Source organism: Erpetoichthys calabaricus, chromosome 2, assembly GCF_900747795.2.
Source record: "Erpetoichthys calabaricus chromosome 2, fErpCal1.3, whole genome shotgun sequence".
NCBI lineage: Eukaryota > Metazoa > Chordata > Cladistia > Polypteriformes > Polypteridae > Erpetoichthys > Erpetoichthys calabaricus.
The window spans coordinates 127,192,200-127,211,709 of NC_041395.2; the positions used below are offsets into that span (position 1 = coordinate 127,192,200).

Here is a 19,510-nt window from a genome sequence, read left to right on the forward strand (position 1 = left end):
AGTCTTTCCTGGATGTCTGAGCTTCTCACCCTATCCTTAAGGGAGAGCCCAGCTACCATGCGAGGAAAGCTCATTTTGGCTGCTTGTACCCAAAATCTCATTCTTTCAGTCATTAAACAAAGCTCATGACCATATGTCAGGGTAGGAATTTAGATCGACAGGTAAATCAAGAGCTTCATCTTCTGACTCAGCTCCTTCTTCACCACTACAGTTTGTCCCAATTCTTCCGTTGATCTCACCGTCCCTATTCCCCTCACTCATTAACAAGACCTTGAGGTACTAAAAACTACTCCACTTGAGGTAGTAACTCACCTCCCACTCAGAGAGGACAATCCACTTTTTTCCTATTGAGGACCACGGCCTCAGATTTGGAACTGCTGATCCTCATTTCTGCCACTTCACACTCGGTCCAAAAGTGTACCGGAGTTTGCACCCCACTGAAGCCAACAGGACCACATCATCTGCAAAAAGCAGTGATGTGATTCTAAGGCTACCAAACTTGGACCCCCCTCGCTCCCCACCTGCAGCTTGCTAGCCTGTCCATGAAAATCACAAGCAAGATAAGAGACAAAAATACAGCCCTGGAAGAGTCCCACACTCCTTGGAAATGGTGATGATGTTTTTCCACATACATGGGGACAGCTTTCTCTGTGATTATACAGGGACCAAAAAGCCCTTATTAGGGGCCCTGGAACCCCATACTCCCCCATAGTCAGTGCCTACATCTGTGTGGGTGTGTATTAAAGAGTGCCATATCTGCTTTGAGCCCAGTGTTAATAGACTATGCTCTAGCAACCTATGATCCAATAATGGAATCATTGGATTTATGAAATAAATGGATTTAAACTAGAGTTACTGAAATATAAATTAGTATAAAAACATAATATACTGTACATATACAAGAAAGACAATACCCCAAAATACAAAAGCAGTTTTTATATTTATTTACAAAAAAGTAAACTAGGAATATATTTTTAAAAGTAATTTTTACATTCTTAGTTCCCCCAAATAGACATTTTAAAATACATTAAAATTAGCATAATCTGGCATTTAGTAAAATTGTTAAGTTAAAAAACCACACCAATGGCATGGACGCTGTGCACAATTTTATATCACCAACAACCACATACTTTAAAATTGCTGCAACATAATTCAAAAGTGGTCCAACATTTGCAAAATTAGTCAGCACATTTAGCTGTGCAAAGTTATTTATGGCAGGAAGACAACATCTACAGTAAACATGATGTAAATGTACACAGCAATTCTATATTATTATTTAGTAAATAACATACCTAGGTTTGATAGTAAAACATCACATAGATTGATGGTTACAGTCAAAGGTACCATCTTTAATTTCCTAAATGAAACATAGTTTTGCTTTTAACAATAACAGTACTACTATATCATCTAACAATGACATATTTAGCAACAAGGATTTTGTTTACTTTATAAACAATTTGTATATTTAAGAAAAAGGGAAAAAGAAATTTCCAGAGGCTTTGATCTAAAGCTCAACAATACCCCAAAAACTCTGATGTTAATTAATAATCAATAGAACGTCTACTACATTTCATAGGGAAAATATTCACGAATACCAGAAAATATTATTTAGAAAATATTATTATGAAACTGCACATTTGCAAAATGCTATATTTAAATAGAGCATTTAACTGCCTTATTAATGTACTTTATTTTCTTGTGCAAACAGAATTAGAGTATTTTCTGTACAGTTTATTAAAATAAGACTTTGTATTCTCAAAAATACAAAATTTAAGTGCATTTAAAAAAAAGTATGGCTTAGTTAAAGAAGTTCTTCCAGACACAATGAAACATTTCTATCATTTACCTGCTCACAGTCTAGAGTAGATATGCCGAAATGCAGACAAATTGTAGAAAAAACTAGGAAGTTCAAATTTTAAAAGAAAAAATAGTTTGTATTTTCAAAAATATATATTGTTTCATTTATTTACGAAGTCCATACAATCTGTAACAAAGCAATTTCTCTTTTAATTATAACCGATATGTTTAAAAAAAATATATAGGCAGACAATGCGCTATTGAATTCTCTGAAGTGAGTTCCAGAACTGTGCAATAGCATGTTACAATTCTAAGGTAAATAACAACCTTGAAATCTTAGTTAATATGACCAACTGAACTGATGGGGCCTGTTATTTTCATTTACAAGCTTGAAAGGTCAAAAATTATACAAATGTCATACAAATAATCTAGCTTTGATATTTCATTTTAAATATTAAATAAATTTTCAAAATGTTTTCAAAATAAAGAATGAAAATAACCAAATTGTAAAGAAATTTGCACTAATTATATATTTCAAGTTTCAAAATATTCAAAGTAAGCAATGGAAATTATATAGACATGGATGCAAGGAAAATTAAAATATACCAAGAGACAAAAAAGTAGTTACACTTAAATTAGCTAGACTGTAATAAAATAAAAAGAACAATAAGAGGAATAAGTTCACATTTTTAAACAGTGTCTTCATCACAAAGAAGGGGCTGCACTTCAGGAACTTTTTCCAGTGCCACCAAATTTAGTCCAGTGTTCTTATGGTTACGGTACAGAACAAACTGTGCAGTCATCTGCATGTGGCTCTGATTAAGGAATTTACCCAAAATAACATTAATTGATTGGCTTTCAACAAATAAGTCCAAGATCAATGCTCAAAAATATATGAAAGAATACAGCAAAACATTTTAAGTATCTTTGGGAACTTAATAGTATATTTTATAATATTCAGTCATACATATTTCACTCTGTTTTCAAATAAAGTGAGCTTCCAGGCAAACAAGTATCAGGTACAAAACATAGATTTTGATCAACTTTTGGGCTATTTCCGTTAACCAGTAGTGGTACTATACCTTTTATTCATGCACCTGCAGAGTCCAATTCATTCAACTTTACCTTTATAATAATTGTTCAATATATTAATTTGATTTGATTTGTTGTTAATGGTTCTTCAATGTACAAAATATAAAAACTATAATTATTGTCTTGCGGTTTAGTCCTCAAATATCTATCCTCATATCTGAGTATACGAGAAAGTGTAGGGGAGACCACAAGCATCACAGTTTAATATAGATATTGACCTTGATCAAAGGTTTGCAGAATTAACACATTTTTGGTGTTCCAAAGGATGCCATTTGAAAAGCAAAATTGGTAATGTGTGTATGTACATAAAAATCCACATGCATAAAACTAAGCGTATGCTAAGTTCCATGCACTTCGCCTTTATAAATCCCAATAAACATGAAATTGAACGCACATGCCTACCACTTCACCCTGACTCCTCCCAGAATTTCACATATTGAAATATGCAAATCAATATAAATAGCCCCTTCCATTCAGTGTTGTTTTTAAAAGACAATGGCAAAAACACATGGGAAAAACAAGAATTTCAGAGAATGTGAAGTGGAGGCAAGGAAAAACTATTATTTGTTGGCTGGTATAGGTAACAAAAGAAAACTGATGAAGTGATACAGCATGGTGGAGAAACTTGAAAGCTGAAGTTCACAAAGTTGCATAGTGCCCGAAATAAAAAAAAAAAAAATATCAAAGTGGATGTGAAAAGCGAGTCACAGCCCACCATTTATTTATTCTGTTTTCTATGTATTCTATATTACAAAAGCTGACCTCCCCATGTCAAAGACACAACTCCAGGCAGTGATGGTGCTGCTGTGTGTGTGCCTTGGAAACCACTGGGCAACGATCTGGCCGTGTGCTGAAGGATGCTGTTCTGAGTCAAAAACGCAATAATGGATGCGGCAGGAGATGTGGCCAACGAACTAATGAAAATAAGGGATATACTATATGATATTGACCACAAATTAAATTAATTGGTTAAGAAATAAATACTGAATGTGATTACATGTTTTTACGTTCTGCTAATAACATTCAAATGAAGTTGTAATGCTGTCCGATTTGACAGATCATTTGGTGGGTCAGGGTCATCATACCGCATCTCTTCAGGTACAGGCAAAACACGATTGTGTACCACATTATGCAGCACGCTACATGCTTATACAATGCGACACACTTTATGTGGACTACAGAGCAACACATTAATAGAGTGGAAATGCTTTCTATTTACATAAGCAAATTAATTCCCTTTAGACACTTTATAGTGTAGCATTGGTGCCGAGCACCACAACTAACAGATTCTCTGCTCTTTATATTGATCTTTGAGCTGACACGCTATCCTTAAAAGGACTCAGTGATGATTGTGAAATAACCAATCGGTCAGCAAGTTCACACTGAAAAGCTCCTGTGGCTCAAAACTAGAGAGTGGACAGAACTTGCAAAGGAGCAGGTACAGCACAATTCCTCAAAGTTTGCCTTTGTAAAGCCAGTGCAAGTTCAGCACACAGCTCCAAGAGGATAGCACTTGGAAATCAAAATTGACTTAGAAGCCAGTCATCATCATCTCGAAATACACGCAATCTTCTAATTCTTCCATTTGTGATGTCTTCTACCAACGCTAAAGCAGCTATGGTAGTTGGAACAGCTTGGCCATTCCGGGCACCATTATATTATTACAGAATGATTACAATCAAGTGAATTTATGAACAATTTGCACTTAAACTTGGGGTATTTGATAAATCCCGCATCAGTGATGTAAATGAAAAAACAGTAGCACTTCTTAACGCTGGGTTCTGGCCATTTGCAAAACCGAGCAGAAACATGCATACGCATGGGGTGAGGCTACCATGAAAATGTGCATGGCATTATGTCAAGTATAGTATTTATACATCTCCATGTGTGTGTTAAAATGGGCGTATGGAACATTTTTGTGTGTACGCACCATTTATACATGAGTCCCTTTGTCACTACTGCTACCATGAGGTTTTACCCATAGCCGATTCAGGTTGCAGAGGTAGTTCAACTCCTCAATGATGGCCCATCCATATATGCCATCACAAGATTGTTTGCTGCAGCTCCCAGCACAGTCCCAAGACTACGGAGGAGATTCCAGGAGATGGGCCTTTTACACAAGGAGAGCTGGACAGGGTTGTAGAAGGGCATCAACCTAGCAGCAGGACCAGTATCTGCTCCTTTGTGCAAGGAGGAACAACAGGAGCACTGCCAGTCCCTACAAAATGACCTCCAGCCGGCTACTAGTGTATATGTTTCTGACCAAACTGTCAGAAACAGACTCCATGAGGGTGGCATGCAGGCCCGGTCTTAGGTATTATGGGGCCCTAGGCGAAAGGGGGAGCCCCCCTGGAAGCTCTGTGAAATGCGTGAAAATTAGACCAAGGAATCGATCCGGGGCCCCCCGGACACTGGGGCCCTAGGCGGTCGCCTACTTCGCCTATGCCTAAGGCCGGGCCTGATTGGGACAAATAATGCTGTAGTATATTTAAGTATATATGACAACTGCTCACTCTGACAATTTGTTTTGGGGGCCACCAAGAAGGCGGGGGCCCTAAGCTATAGCTTGTGTAGCTTATACGTAAATCCTGCACTGGTGGCATGAGAGCCCAACATCCTCTAGTTGAAACTGTGCTTACTGCACATCACTGAGCAGCTCAACTGGCATTCACCAGAGAATACCACAATTGGCTGAGCTGCCATTGGCACCCTGTTCTCTTCACAGATGAGAGCGGGTTCTCACAGAGTACACATGACAGACTTGAAAGATGCTGAAGACACCATGGTGAACATTATGCAGCCTACAAGATCATCCAGCATGACCGGTTTGGTTGTGGATCAGTAATGGTCTAGGGAGGCATATCCTTGGAGGGTCGAACAGACATCCATGTGCTAGACAATAGTACCCTGACTGCTGTTAGGTACATGGATGAAATCCTCACAGCCATTGTTAGACCTTACACTGGTGCAATGGGCCTTAGATGCCTCCTGGTGCAGGACAATGCACAGCCTCATGTAGCCAGTGTGTAGGCAGTTTCTGAATGGTGAAGGTATTAATGTCACTGACTGGCCCACATGTTTCCCAAACCTGAATCCAACTGAGAACCTCTGGGACATTATGTACTGGTGCACATGACACTGCCAAGTAGTGCCACAGCAAATCAGGTACAGAGTAACTAAAAATTCCACATTACCACAGGGAGTACCACATAGTACAAATAAACAAACAGAGGCCTGTTGCTTCTCTGGACAGCCTGTTTAAGCAGTTCTCTAACCACTGTCCATCTTGTGGGGTGGATTATCCTGTCACCCACCACATTAACACTAAAGCATTCTCTTAATCAGCTCTCATCTCTGTCTTTCTCTACATACCCAGGGCTCATGCCAATTGAGCATATTTTCACTCGCCACTCACCTCACAACTCTGCAGTCAACAGGTTTTTGGCAGAGTGGCAGTTTTAAACCCCATCTAAGGATCACTTCCAACTAAGCCACAGGCTAACTACTGCAGTTGGGACTGCCTTTCAACCCCTCCAGGCACTCCAGGATAAAGGTCCCCTGCACTGGCTCTGTCTGCCCACACACCACTACTCCTCAAAATACCTAGAAAGTGCTGGCAAGCTATTTGCTCTGACAAAAAGGAAGCAGGTTTCTCTACTTTCCCTTTTGGACTGTGGGGCTCGTAGAAGTCAAAAGGTACTACTACTACTACTTTCTCTCTAGCATCACTTTCTTTACAAGAAGAGTATTAGATGCCCCTGACAAGTGTTAAATTACTCGTTTCGTAGTGTTTCTGACAAGCTATAACTCTTTCCTGCTCTCGCCTGAAGCAGTCACCTCTAGGATTTATTCTTGTGTTGTAGCAACCTTGTGGTGATGCCCTTGACCCTTCCAAACTCTTTTCAGCCAAGCATTAACTCATAGTTAGGGCTAGGCAATAAAATGATAAAGGTAATTATTGTGAAATAACCTTTCCTCAATAGAAACACATGACAGCCAATATTTTGGCTATTTAAAGTCTTACCGGAGAAGACACCCCAATGGACACAGCCCAAGGCTCAAAAGACAATGTTGAAAAGAAAGGTCTGAGGAATTTGGTAGTGTTTAGATATTTTGGCTATTTAAAGTCTGACAAGAAGCAGAGTTGAGTGCACTGAAAATTGTGTCAAAAGCACGTTCCCACAAAGACAGGTAATACCATCTGAAGCAGTGCCATCCTTTAGACCAAACACAACATAAGACTTACAGTCCCGAGAACCAAGCAAATGCAGCACTAATGGGGATTTCTTGCACCCTTGTTTTTTTGCCTTCGAGCATAAGCTGACCACAATTGAGTGAATACGTCAATTTTGTTTATGTTCTCCTTCGTTTTCATTTGAAAGCTTCTTGAATTTCTACTAAGGATGTTTACAGAATGTTTTTTTTTCTTTATTTGTAGGTTTGTGTCCCAACCATTTAGAACAGTTTGAATCTATACAAAGGAAACGATACAGTATAGAGGTAATTTTTATGTGATTTTATTTTGTATTAATACCAACTTTATTTATTTGTAACTCACCAAAAAATGTACTTTGTGTTCTCCTCTAAAAGTTGAAAGCTTTAATGTTTTAGTATTAGATTTAAGATTTTAGAATTAAGATTTTATTTTATTTATTTGGAGTTGACCAACAAATTTAGTGTGTCTCCTGACAAACTTGAAAGCTTTTGACTGGTCAGAATTGAGACTTTATTTTATATAACCTACTTTATTTGAAAATGACCAAAGAATTTAGTTGTACATTGTGTTTGTTTTCTCATTTAACACTTGAATCTAATGACTGGTCAGAATTAAGATTTTAGTTTATTATATATACCTATTTATTTGAAATACAGTTGTATAATGTTCTACAGTATATTTGTCATGTTCAACTTCTGGCAGAAGTTAAATAAATATTTAAACCAAAATTAACCTTATGATACAGTATCTTCACATCTCACTTAAGAGTAGTGATATATATTGACCGATATGAAAAAAATCATTGTGGTAAGATTTTTCCCATGTCGCCCAGCCCTAATCATAGTATAAATAAAAACATTAATAAATCCTACAGCTGCTTTGCATAAAGACATTGGTTGTTTAAAGTAATTATTTATTAATCTATGGTTGCAAGGCAAGAACTAGCCCTGGACAGCTAATAGTTTCTCACCGAAACAGATTCATGCATACCCACATTCACATACAATAGACTAAATCAATCTGGGCATTCAAACCTACAATATTTAGGACATGAGAGGAAAAGAAAAAACACACACAGATAAAAAAAAAAACCACAATACCACAGAAACATGGGGAAAATATGAATACTGTACAAAAAGACTATGTAGCAACAGCCCTTAAAAATATGTTCACAGATTATTAAGCACTAGTATCACAATTACAGTATTTCCCTATAATCAGGTATTCTGAAATGAAAGCCAGCAGATAACTAATTTCATAAGACATCTAGCTTGAGAGAACTGAATCACTTTGATTATAAGAAAAATCACAAATACATGAAAAATACTATAAACACATTCAAAAAACAAGCCATGGTACAGGTGGCCCTGTACTTAATTTAATTAATAGTATAGAACAGAAAAGGATACAAAAAAGTCAAGAAACAATACTCCAAAGCTGCCAATAAGCCAAGCCAAATGTTTAGTTATGAAGATGTGTGTTGGCTCCTTCAGACCTGGCAGTTTTACCACCAAACTCAGCCCATAAGTGCCATTGCCCATCATGGCTAGTGCAAATAAATAGTAAGATGTACCTTCTGTAGATTTTCTTTTAAACTGTTGAAAAAAGATACAGATAAAAGATATTTGAAGTAAACAAGTAATATTCAGATATGCAAAATGCAACTGTGATATATTTAATAAAATATTTAATAAATACTGTATTTAAATATTAAATATTTAATAAAAATGAAAGGAATCTATTTGACATCTAAAAACATCTATTGTTACGAAGTGTTATTTAAATACAGTTAAAAGATTTTAATAAAAAATATTATTGATGGGAATGGAACTGATGAGTAGTATTAACAGAGTCAGGTCAACTTACATTTTTATATAACTGTGGAAAACGTGAGCCAAGGTAGAATATGCTGGATATATAGCCACAAACATATCCAAAGATTTTCATCAGATCAATTGAGTGCTGTCAAAAGGGGTTAAAAATACATTTACTACATAGTGTTCGCAGTATCACACATTAGCCCAAAGCATATTTAGACAGAATACACTGTTCCAAATTTTAAAGTTGAAGGTCCACAACATAGAAAAATTAGGAGTTGCCACCCCACTTATATGTTTGAACCACCACATTATACTTATATGATCTAGATTTATCATTACATTAAAAGTAATCAACTACTGGGGACATATGCTATCTTTCTACCTATCACATTCTCCTCTTGAATTTACAGAAGCTGGCTTTTAGTGAACAGGATGCAGTGAATGGCTCCAGTGTTCTTGTGGCAGAAGCTGAGCACTCAGATAATAAACTTGTTGTGTAAGGTGCAGACGCAATTCTCTCATTATCTTCCAGCCTGTGTGCACATAGATAAGAAGCTCATCCTAATACTTCTGTTTGCTGAAAAGAAATATCACGGCTTCAGTCAGAATATTTCAGTGCTAGAGTGCATTGCACCTGGAAAACAATTAACTTGTACTGCTGAATTTTCATAGTTACGAACTGTAACTTTCCATATTATAGAATTGCTGAATGTGAGTACTTACTTTTCAGCATCAGCCTACAAAATGTTGAGTTGTGAGGAACAATTCAGGGTCTGAAAGGTTAATGGTATTGCAGGAAGTGACGGCTTATGATCCCCTTCTAAACTGTAACACAATTATTTGATGCAGGTGCTGTCATTTGGCCATTAACTGATTGTAAGTGTGGATTAAGGGTCTGCATTTAAATAAATTATGTATTTCTATAAATGGCTCAGTTCCACTCCTTTTGTGAGATTCTAATTGAAAGGTCCCTTTCTCACTGTAGTGTAGATTAAGTATTTTATATATTATGGAACTGTTGACCGAGTCCTCATCAAGAATACCCAGTATTGCATCTAGGATAGATACGAGTGTGAAATGGGGCTGGTTTCTTTTAGCAAAATTTCTAACATGTATACAGGAAAAAAAGTAAATAGATGGAAATTTATATTTAGAACCTAATTGCTAATAAGACACAAATACAGGCAAGCAGTGTGGTCTACCTTGAAATGCATTCTGAAATTGTTTCCATATTTAAAGTAACTGGTGGATGAATGGATTACCAGTAAACTGACATAGTATTGATTGCCACAAAGGCCACTATAAATTCATTAATTTTCGACAATTTCCAAAACTTTACTGCACTTATATTTGCCACCCAGTAGTAGAATTGAAAGTTAGGTAGTGCAATGCCACCCTCTGTTTCGCATCTTAGTAGAGTCACTTTTGGGATGTGTGGCTATTTCAAATTCAGGATTAATGATGTTATAATTGAATCTAATTTGATTTGTTGATCTATATTGGGATCTTCAATAATTAAATTTTATATCTGACCTTATATCTGAATTACTGATTATGAGAAGATCACGGAGTGAATATAAATTTTCCATATTGGATTTATTAAGTACAAATTTTCTCTCCCTGACTAAATTTATTGACTGCTTAAAATTGTTAAAGATCCTACAAACTCTTACAGTCTTGCTCTTAATAATCTTGCTCCTTCCTATTGATATTGCTTATTCCCCTACATTCGAAGTTGTAACCTTAGATCTTCTAATAACTGCCTGCTTATTATTCCAAGTGCTAAGCATGAAAGAAGTGGTGAGGCAGCCCTTTACAGTTACACACCTAAAATCTGGAATATGTTAGCAACAGAGATATGCCAGGCTAACACTGCAGACCATTTTAAAAAACTTTTTAAATTTTGCTTTTTCACAGCTACATTTTATTCTACTCCTTATAAACCAGACCAGTAACGGCACGTGCAGTGAATACACTTGACTTGAGCATTCCTAGTTTTCATACTCTTTCTCTGTACGTTTAGCATTTGTTTGTTCAGAGGTTGATGCGCTTGCTGCTTCCTGAGCAGCTCTTCTTTTCTCCACCCTAGCGGCCCGCTTCTTCTCTTCTTTTGTCGGCATCTTTTCGTGTTAAAACTGATTAAGTCAGTGTTTGTGTTGCAATTATTTAATAAGCTTTCTTTAATTTTTCACTTAAGCTGGAACTTAAGTCTTCAATCTGTCTCAAGAATGATTTAAGATATGAAGAGGTAGGGGAAGCGACAGCGAAGGTTGTAGGGATTAGAACGGTGCCCATACGCATGCTCCGCACAACCGCCCTGCTGGCCAGTGCCGAGAGTTGATTCTACAATAAAATAAAAATAAAAAGAGGAATAACGTTGGAGGTTAATCATCACCCCGAAAGCGGACAGTAGACGTCACGTAGTATTTCAGGTCAATAGTTCAAATGGTTTATGAGCTACAGGTGATTTAAAATCCTGGACAGGCAAACGGACAGCCACAGTAGTGTATTATATAAGAAGATATGCATAGAAGTATCATACTCTTCAATGAACCTGCAATCTTTACTTTCCTAGGTTTTCTTTTCAAATTCTTCTGAGGTGACCTGATCAAATTGTCATGCAGCCTGTGGCCTGTGATGCCTGAATGTTTGTCAAATACACCAAACATAAGACTCACTGCATCAAATCCTCTAAGTCAAAGCCTTTAAAAAAAAATTTTTATATACAGTATACACACAGACACACACACATACATACATACATACATACATACATATACACACACATAAACAGATGTATTATTATTATTATTATAATAATAAGCACCACTCAAGAACATTTATGTTAGGCAGAATGCCCAGTTGGGGCTAAGTGGTCCTTTGGCCATGAACCCCTACAGATGTTTTTTTTTCTTTTTGTTCCTCTACTGTGGCTAGTGTTTTTTTTTCTTTTCCCCCCTTACCACCTTGGCCAACTGACCTTATCTTCGGACTATCATTTGGGGACTTTAAATGCAGAGTTTATTATTAATAATTATAATTATTACACAGTAATTATTGTGCATTATTTTTTCCACTATTTATGCATTATTCTTATCTAATGTTAATTTGTTTTTATTTGCATGTAACCACTTCCTTGATATCTTGGAAGTGCACTTTGAGCTACACCGTTTGTATGAAAATGTGCTATAGAAATAAATGTTGTAATTATTGTATAGAGCCCTGGACACATTACTGAAAAGGAGTTTAAAAAGAATAAATTAAGCTGAATTTAATTCTTCAGGGATTTTCATCTGTACCAACTGTACCGAAGCACGTGAAGACCACTGGCATAAACTGAAGTCAATGTAATGTTTGTGGAACAAGCTTGAGATGTTACATGTTTTGTGATATATGCATTCTGAAAGTATCCATTGTGATATATGCATTCTGAAAGTATCCATTTGACATGTGTATACCAAAAAGGAATGGATATTGTCAGTAAAACTGTTTATTTATGCAGTGGTATTTAAATGATACCTACTTGGTATCCAGTTCTAATGTGTGACATGAAAATATTCCCACACCATTACTTTATCAATCCAAGTCTTTATTATTGACACAAGGCAGAATGGGTGCATGTTTTCATGCTGTTTGTACCTAACTCTGACCCTACCATCTGCATTTTGTAACAGAAATCAAAATTTACCAAACCAGGAAACATTTTTTCCAGTCTTCAATCATTCACTTTTGCTAATTATGTTCCTAAAGTAACTTCATTTTAGTGTTGTTAATGGACAGCGGGGGTACCCGGTGTGGTCACCTGCTGCTGTAGCCTGATTCAATGCCTGACACATCATTTCATCCAGCATATCATTGCTATAAGAAACTGTTACTTGAGTATTTGTTAGCTTGAATGGGCTTGGCCATTGTCCTTAGTTATTTACATTAATAAGGTGTTTTCATAAACATAACTGATCCTTTTTTTTTTTTTTTTTTAATAAATAAAACTATTCTCTGCAAAATCTATAGCATGTTATGCATAAACATACCAATAGAGAAGTTATTTCTGAGATACTGGTACATTGAAATCTAGGTACAGCAATTATACCACATTCAAGGTCACTAACATCACACACACTTTTAAATGTATTTATGTATATATTATACATTCAAGCACACAATCATATACGCTGAAATATCAGCAGATGTCAGTATAGAGTTAGAGTTAAAGAAGGTAGATGATAAAACAACAGGTTGCAACAATGCACTGAGATGACATATAATTTACAGGTCTGATAATGGCAATGCTAAGAAATAAGATGAATGAGTACTCACCATCTGTGTATTTAAATTATTGGTAATTTGCAGTTTCAGCAGCAGTTCAGATAACAGCACAGCTACCATTACACAAGAGGCAACCCAAAAGAAACAAACCCACTGCAAAATAGAAGATTCTAAAAAAAGAAAGAATTATAGCACTAAGTTACAAATAGCAGGGTATTTATTGTATTAAAAAAAAAAATTAACCACACATGGAGGTGAAACTAAAATATTCAAAAGATGAAAACCTTTTCATAAAAAAGTTTCTACTGTTCAAAGAGTAATGTTTTACAAATGGTATTACAACTAAGAGAATTTGGTAAATTTACCTTGGACCCCTATAACTAACTCCACAACTTACAAAAAGTGCCACACAGATTCAGCACATGGACACCTGTAAAATGTGTATGGTACTATACTATGGTACACTATATGTGTATGGTAAATTATATATATATATATATATATATATATATATATATATATATATATATATATAACAAATGAAGAAGACTGAGTTACTGTCATTTTTCTTTGGGCTTGTGATTAAAAATGCTAGAGTAACAAGTGTTTTTGAACATTTCATGAAAATACAGAAATGCTCTGAATCACAATCACAATGTTTGTATACAACTAAAGCATGAATACTAAAGCATGATCAAGTACAGAAATCAAGAGGTTCCTTTTCTACATGAATTCTACAACAACAACTAAACATTTCCAATTTTAACCATTTCTTCTTTTTATCCTTGTTTGTCACCTGTAATTATTTTGAATTTTGTTGCATTTTTGACAAACAGATCCCATGAATCTTCCTGTATTCATTTTTTTAACTCAAGGACAAAAAAACTCAGTTGGAAAAGAATTAAAGAAACTGAAGTGTCCAGTTCATGATTTACATAAAGCTATGATTTCTGCAGTAAAATACTGATTGCCAATATAAATATACGCACAAACAACATGGGGGAAAAAAAGAACACAAAATTACTGTTTCTGTAAAATAATTCTCTCCTGGAGCAATTTTGTTCAAAATGAATAGGCTTCTAGTATCTCAAAATGCTAACTGCTGTGCCAAATTACATTTTCATTGAGTGATTAATTTAGTTATCAAGATAATTTAATTACATCCTGAGCTGCAAATTACCACTCCAAAAATGGTCAAATCATATTCAGTGATACATAAAGTGTATAAATCCATTGAAAGCTCAAAGTCAAAATTGTGGCACAGTCACAAGATGTTGCCTTTATGTAGACACCTACTGTAGAATAAATATAAGAAAAGTAAAAATAATTTTAACAGAGACATATAGCTGAAACAAAATCTAAAAAATCTTATTAAGTAATATAACCGAACAGATGCCAAATTTCCAATGTGTATGTCAGGAACTATTATTTTTATTGTGCATTAAGAATTTCATAGATGCATTTACTTTTTTTTTTCTTAACACTTTCTACTCTAGTCATATTTAACACATATGGCCAAATCACAATTTGAAGTGTAAAAGATACTGTGCAGAAATAAGAGGTTTTTTTTGTATAATTAAAATTATAGAAGGTTTCTAACCCTGGCTCTAAAGGACCCATGTGGCTATTTTTTCCATTTAAAAAAAGAGTCTATTCTTTCCTCAAATGTTTACCAATTTTAATTATACAGCTTGCTTTTGCTCATACTTTGCAGTGCAGGATTTTGAAATATGTATTTATTAATACACTAAAAACATGTCTTTCAAAATGAAAATAAGCATCTCTTGTAATGTTGTTAATTTAGACTAGGGGTGGGGATTCGTGGTACTGGGAGACCACCTAGGCTGTAGGCTTGGCTTCTCCAGTTAATTTTTTACTTTAACGTCAGTCTTACTGATAATTAAACTGAGCAAATCAGATATCTTGCATTAGCTCTCGGTTGACTTTTACTTTTCCATGATGCTCAGAAAAGTGTTTACAGTTTACTTGGCTTAATTTGAAGAATTATTTTTTGTTTATAATATGCAGAAGGCAATTAGTCATGAACCAAAGTACATAACAGATATTTAGATAAACTGGGACTAATTTCACCATGTGTGCTCATTAATGAAGTAGCTGCCTTAAAACAAGGGTCTCTCATTTTTACTCTTATTTTTAACAGAAAATTAAAATATAAGCTGGAAATGAAACTCTGATACAAAAGAATGATTAAAATTACAATGGGCTAATAACTAAATAACATCCCACAAACCAAAAGAACTGGTTTTCAATTTTAAAAAATCTGTTTAAAACAAAAGGCTACACTAAACAAACAGACAAAAGATTCCCTACTGTAATTCCAGCTTTATTATTCATTTCAATATCACTTTAGATTAGGTGTCCTTAATTACATTGTACTTATCATGTATTTACCTGTATAATTACAGAGAAACTAGGTGTTATTACTTTGTACTCTCTGTGTAATACAGTGTAATGGTATTAGTACTTAATTTTAATTGTTATTCCAAATTTTATAAGTACGTATGTATATAAATTGTGAAATAACAATTAGAACCGACAGCTTATAGCGTTACACGGTATTACACAGTAAGTACAAGGTAATAACACCTAGTCATTCTGTAATTATACAGGTAATTAAATGGTAAGTACAGCATAATTAAGGACACCTAAAGCGATACCTTTATTTCTATTGAAAAATGACTTGTATAGACATAAGCATGCCAATGAGCATTTTTGTAATGTCATTAGCTTTTACACTTAAGAGCCCAGATTTATAATAACAAAATTCCAAATACTATCCTCAATAAATCACTACCAAATCCCTCAAAATTTCCAGCTTTTGGTGTAAGCACAATTCCAGGAAATAAACAATGCAATATACACTTAAAAACAAACCAACTGTTGAGTAATGCTAACTCGCACCAGCATGTGCATAGCATCAGCACACAAAGAATTCTGGGGGCAAGGTGCATGACAGGTGCTTTTTCTTCTTGACTTTGTGAATGTATTTTTTAAATAATAATATTACATAAAACCATTTGGCCCAATAGTGGTAATTACAAAGAAACGATTCCTCTGTAGGATTTGTTGTTATATACTGTCCAATCTGTGTCAGTTCATTGCTATTTTGTTACTTGTCTTAAATAAAAATGGTCAAATGTAAGTAGATTAAGATGAAGAACAAAGTAGTTTTTACCCCACAGTAAATTATCATAAATATGTATCCACCTATATCCCATAAAAATAATCAAGCACCATATTATTGTACATTCCTAATTTCAAACAGTAAGATATGTAAATTAAAGAAGTTTACTTAAGTGCAGAATCTGACCCGATATAAATAGAGTAGTTGAAAATAAAAACTAGCAGCCACAAGGGTAGGTGGAGGATAGCATTGAAATTTAAACAGTATTTAATTCTAGAGCTCTGATTAAAAAAAAAAGACAAAAAATAAAAATGCTTACTTTGGGACTTCTGATTCTGAAGCTTATAATAAAGGAACTGTGAGATCATAATTATATCCATGCAGACATAAGATATTGCTGTAACCAGCTAGAAAACAAAACAGTAAAGAAAACAATATAAAATTGTCTACTTAGGTATGATACCCGTTTTCAATCACAATAAACAGTGCTACAACTAAGAACTTAAAAAATAATGGATACTAGATGAGAAGAATCAGTTTGACTGCCCAATTACAACATTTGATAAAATACTAAACAGAAGTACATTTTTATGAATTGAATCAAAGTTTGCACCTATTTGTCTATGTTAACTAGCAAAGATATTTCTTAATTGATAACAAGATCTGTATGTAATATTTCCAAATTATGCCATATAAAATAGTTTACAGCAAAATATGGGAATTTTCATACTGAAAGAATCAAATGATCACTTTTAGATGGTATTGTCATGATAGAGTTTGCTATAGCATCAGTGTCATGCATTTATTTTCTACACTTACTTTTTCTAGTCAGACCTTCATGGAGCCTATTCAAACAGTTATAGTGGCAAAGCAGAACAAAATCTTAGACTGCACACACAGCAATGGTAAAGCGCATTTAGTGGTCCAATGTGATGTGTGTTTTAATTTGAAAACGGTATACTCAGTTTCTGGGGTGGAAGGAATTGTGCATAGTAGCATTGTCAAGCAGCCCCTGGGCTGTTGATGGGGAAACTGGCTGATTCATTACTGTGCAGATGCAGTCAGCCCAGCCAGTTTCCTTATTAGTGCTCTATTGATTGTATTTAAGGCACCTATGACCACAAGGGATAAAAGGGGCCTGAGCAGGATAGACAAGAAGATCAGGAAAGAAAGAAAAAGAATTAGAAAGAATCTGGAGGCTAAACGGAAAGAAAAAGTAAAGGAACGGCATCAGAATGGAGGCAACTGCTATCGTGGACTGCATCAGGAATGGGCAGGAAGAGGAGTATAGGAACCTCAAAGACTTTGTTAAATGGTGTGACTCAAACCACCTACAACTGAACACCAGCAAAACCAAGGAGCTGGTGGTGGATTTTAGAAGGACCAGGCCCCTCATGGACCCCGTGATCATCAGAGGCGACTGTGTGCAGAGGGTGCAGACCTATAAATACCAGGGAGTGCAGCTGGATGATAAATTGGACTGGACTGCCAATACTGATGCTCTGTGTAAGAAAGGACAGAGCTGACTATACTTCATCAGAAGGCTGGCGTCCTTCAACATCTGCAATAAGATGCTGCAGATGTTCTATCAGACGGTTGTGGCGAGCGCCCTCTACGCTATGGTGTGCTGGGGAAGCAGCATTAAGAAGAGGGACGCCTCACGCCTGGACAAACTGGTGAGGAAGGCAGGCTCTATTGTAGGCACGGAGCAAGACAGTTTGACATCTGTGGCAGAGCGATGGGCACTGAGCAGGCTCCTGTCAATAATGGAGAATCCACTGCATCCACTGAACAGTATCATCTCCAGAAAGAGGAGCAGCTTCAGCGACAGACTGCTGTCAATGTCCTGCTCCACTGACAGACTGAGGAGATCGTTCCTCCCCCACACTATGCGACTCTTCAATTCCACCCGGGGGGGTAAACGTTAAAATTATACAAAGTTATTGTCTGTCTGTATACCTGCATTGTTATCACTCTTTAATTTAATATTGTTCTTTATCAGTATGCTGCTGCTGGAGTATCTATCTATCTATCAGTCCTGCAGAGTGGAGGCAAGTGGCCAGGGATGGCCCCAGGTGGAGTGAGTGGTCAGCGCTCACGGGGTAGGGTTGCTCCCCTAAATTGAATTAAAAGGAGGCACCAAAGCTTGTCAAGGTTTTTAAAACTGACAGACCCTGACTTTGTTTCAACCTTTGTTTTTTAAACTATTGATTAATTATTTATCTGCATTTTACCCTCTGCAGAATCAGTTTTTTACAAGGATTATTTATTTATTGACAGAAGAAACCTGAACTGAATTTTTGTTTTGAAACACTATTTATTAAATAATAAAAGCTCAAAGCACTTTCTACCATCTGTTGCTGTGTGTGTCATCATTGCAGTTGTCCGAGTTCTAGGAGAGGTATGCCAGCTGCAGACAACCCGGGCATCACACTCCCTTTTCTCTTTCTTCTACATTATATTATGAATTTATTTTTATGTCCGAGAACAAAACAAGTTACCATTACAATTTTATTTGGCTCTATGGGTTGTTGTACCCATATTAATCAACAGCCTTTCAAAATTGCTTAAAAATGAAAAAAATGCAAAAAATCCCAGGCTGAAATTTTGCACCTCACTAACCACAATGTTGTGCATCTCTTTATGACCAATTAATTACAATATAAAATAATTACGATTCAATTCAGTTTACTTTTCAATGTCCAGGCTTATACCACTATTTGTATCTGGAAACAAGTTAAAATAAAACATCAAGCAATACAGTCAAATTGTTTCATACAGATGAATAAATGTTCACAAGGTATTAACTATAAAAACTATATAAACAATGTGCTTACTTATTCATTAATGTTTTAGTTCAAACATAATCTTATTGCTTAAATATTGCTTTTGCATAATAAAAATAAACATGAGACATGATGGCAACCCTGTTTTCAAAGACATTACAGTAAAAATTAACAGGACAGAAGCTTAGGTTCAGTAACTAACTGTTACTACAGAAAAAACAACTTCTATACCACTAATAAAAAATGAAAAATATACTGCAGCATGACAAAAATATCCCACTCATGTTAAAAAAAAAAAACAATTGAAAGAGAGATAGGTGCCATACCTGAACAAGACTCCTCAGGAGGGAAGGACAGACATCCCAGATGAAGAAGCGAAAGGTTCCTT

General features: G+C 35.6%; 1 protein-coding gene across 1 annotated transcript in view; it reads right to left on the minus strand.

Annotated features, from left to right (window-relative positions):
- Positions 1 to 934: 934 nt before the first annotated feature.
- The window catches only part of LOC114646335 (lysosomal amino acid transporter 1 homolog), a 37,430-nt gene continuing 18,854 nt past the window's right edge, over positions 935 to 19,510 (minus strand). The window contains exons 4-8 of the mRNA XM_028794491.2: positions 16,656 to 16,743; positions 13,243 to 13,361; positions 8,972 to 9,067; positions 8,515 to 8,700; positions 935 to 2,600 (exon numbers count right to left, since the gene is read on the minus strand). Coding sequence (XP_028650324.1) covers positions 2,487 to 2,600; positions 8,515 to 8,700; positions 8,972 to 9,067; positions 13,243 to 13,361; positions 16,656 to 16,743 — 603 coding nt within the window. The 3' untranslated portion in view covers positions 935 to 2,486. The remainder of the gene's footprint in view (positions 2,601 to 8,514; positions 8,701 to 8,971; positions 9,068 to 13,242; positions 13,362 to 16,655; positions 16,744 to 19,510) is intronic.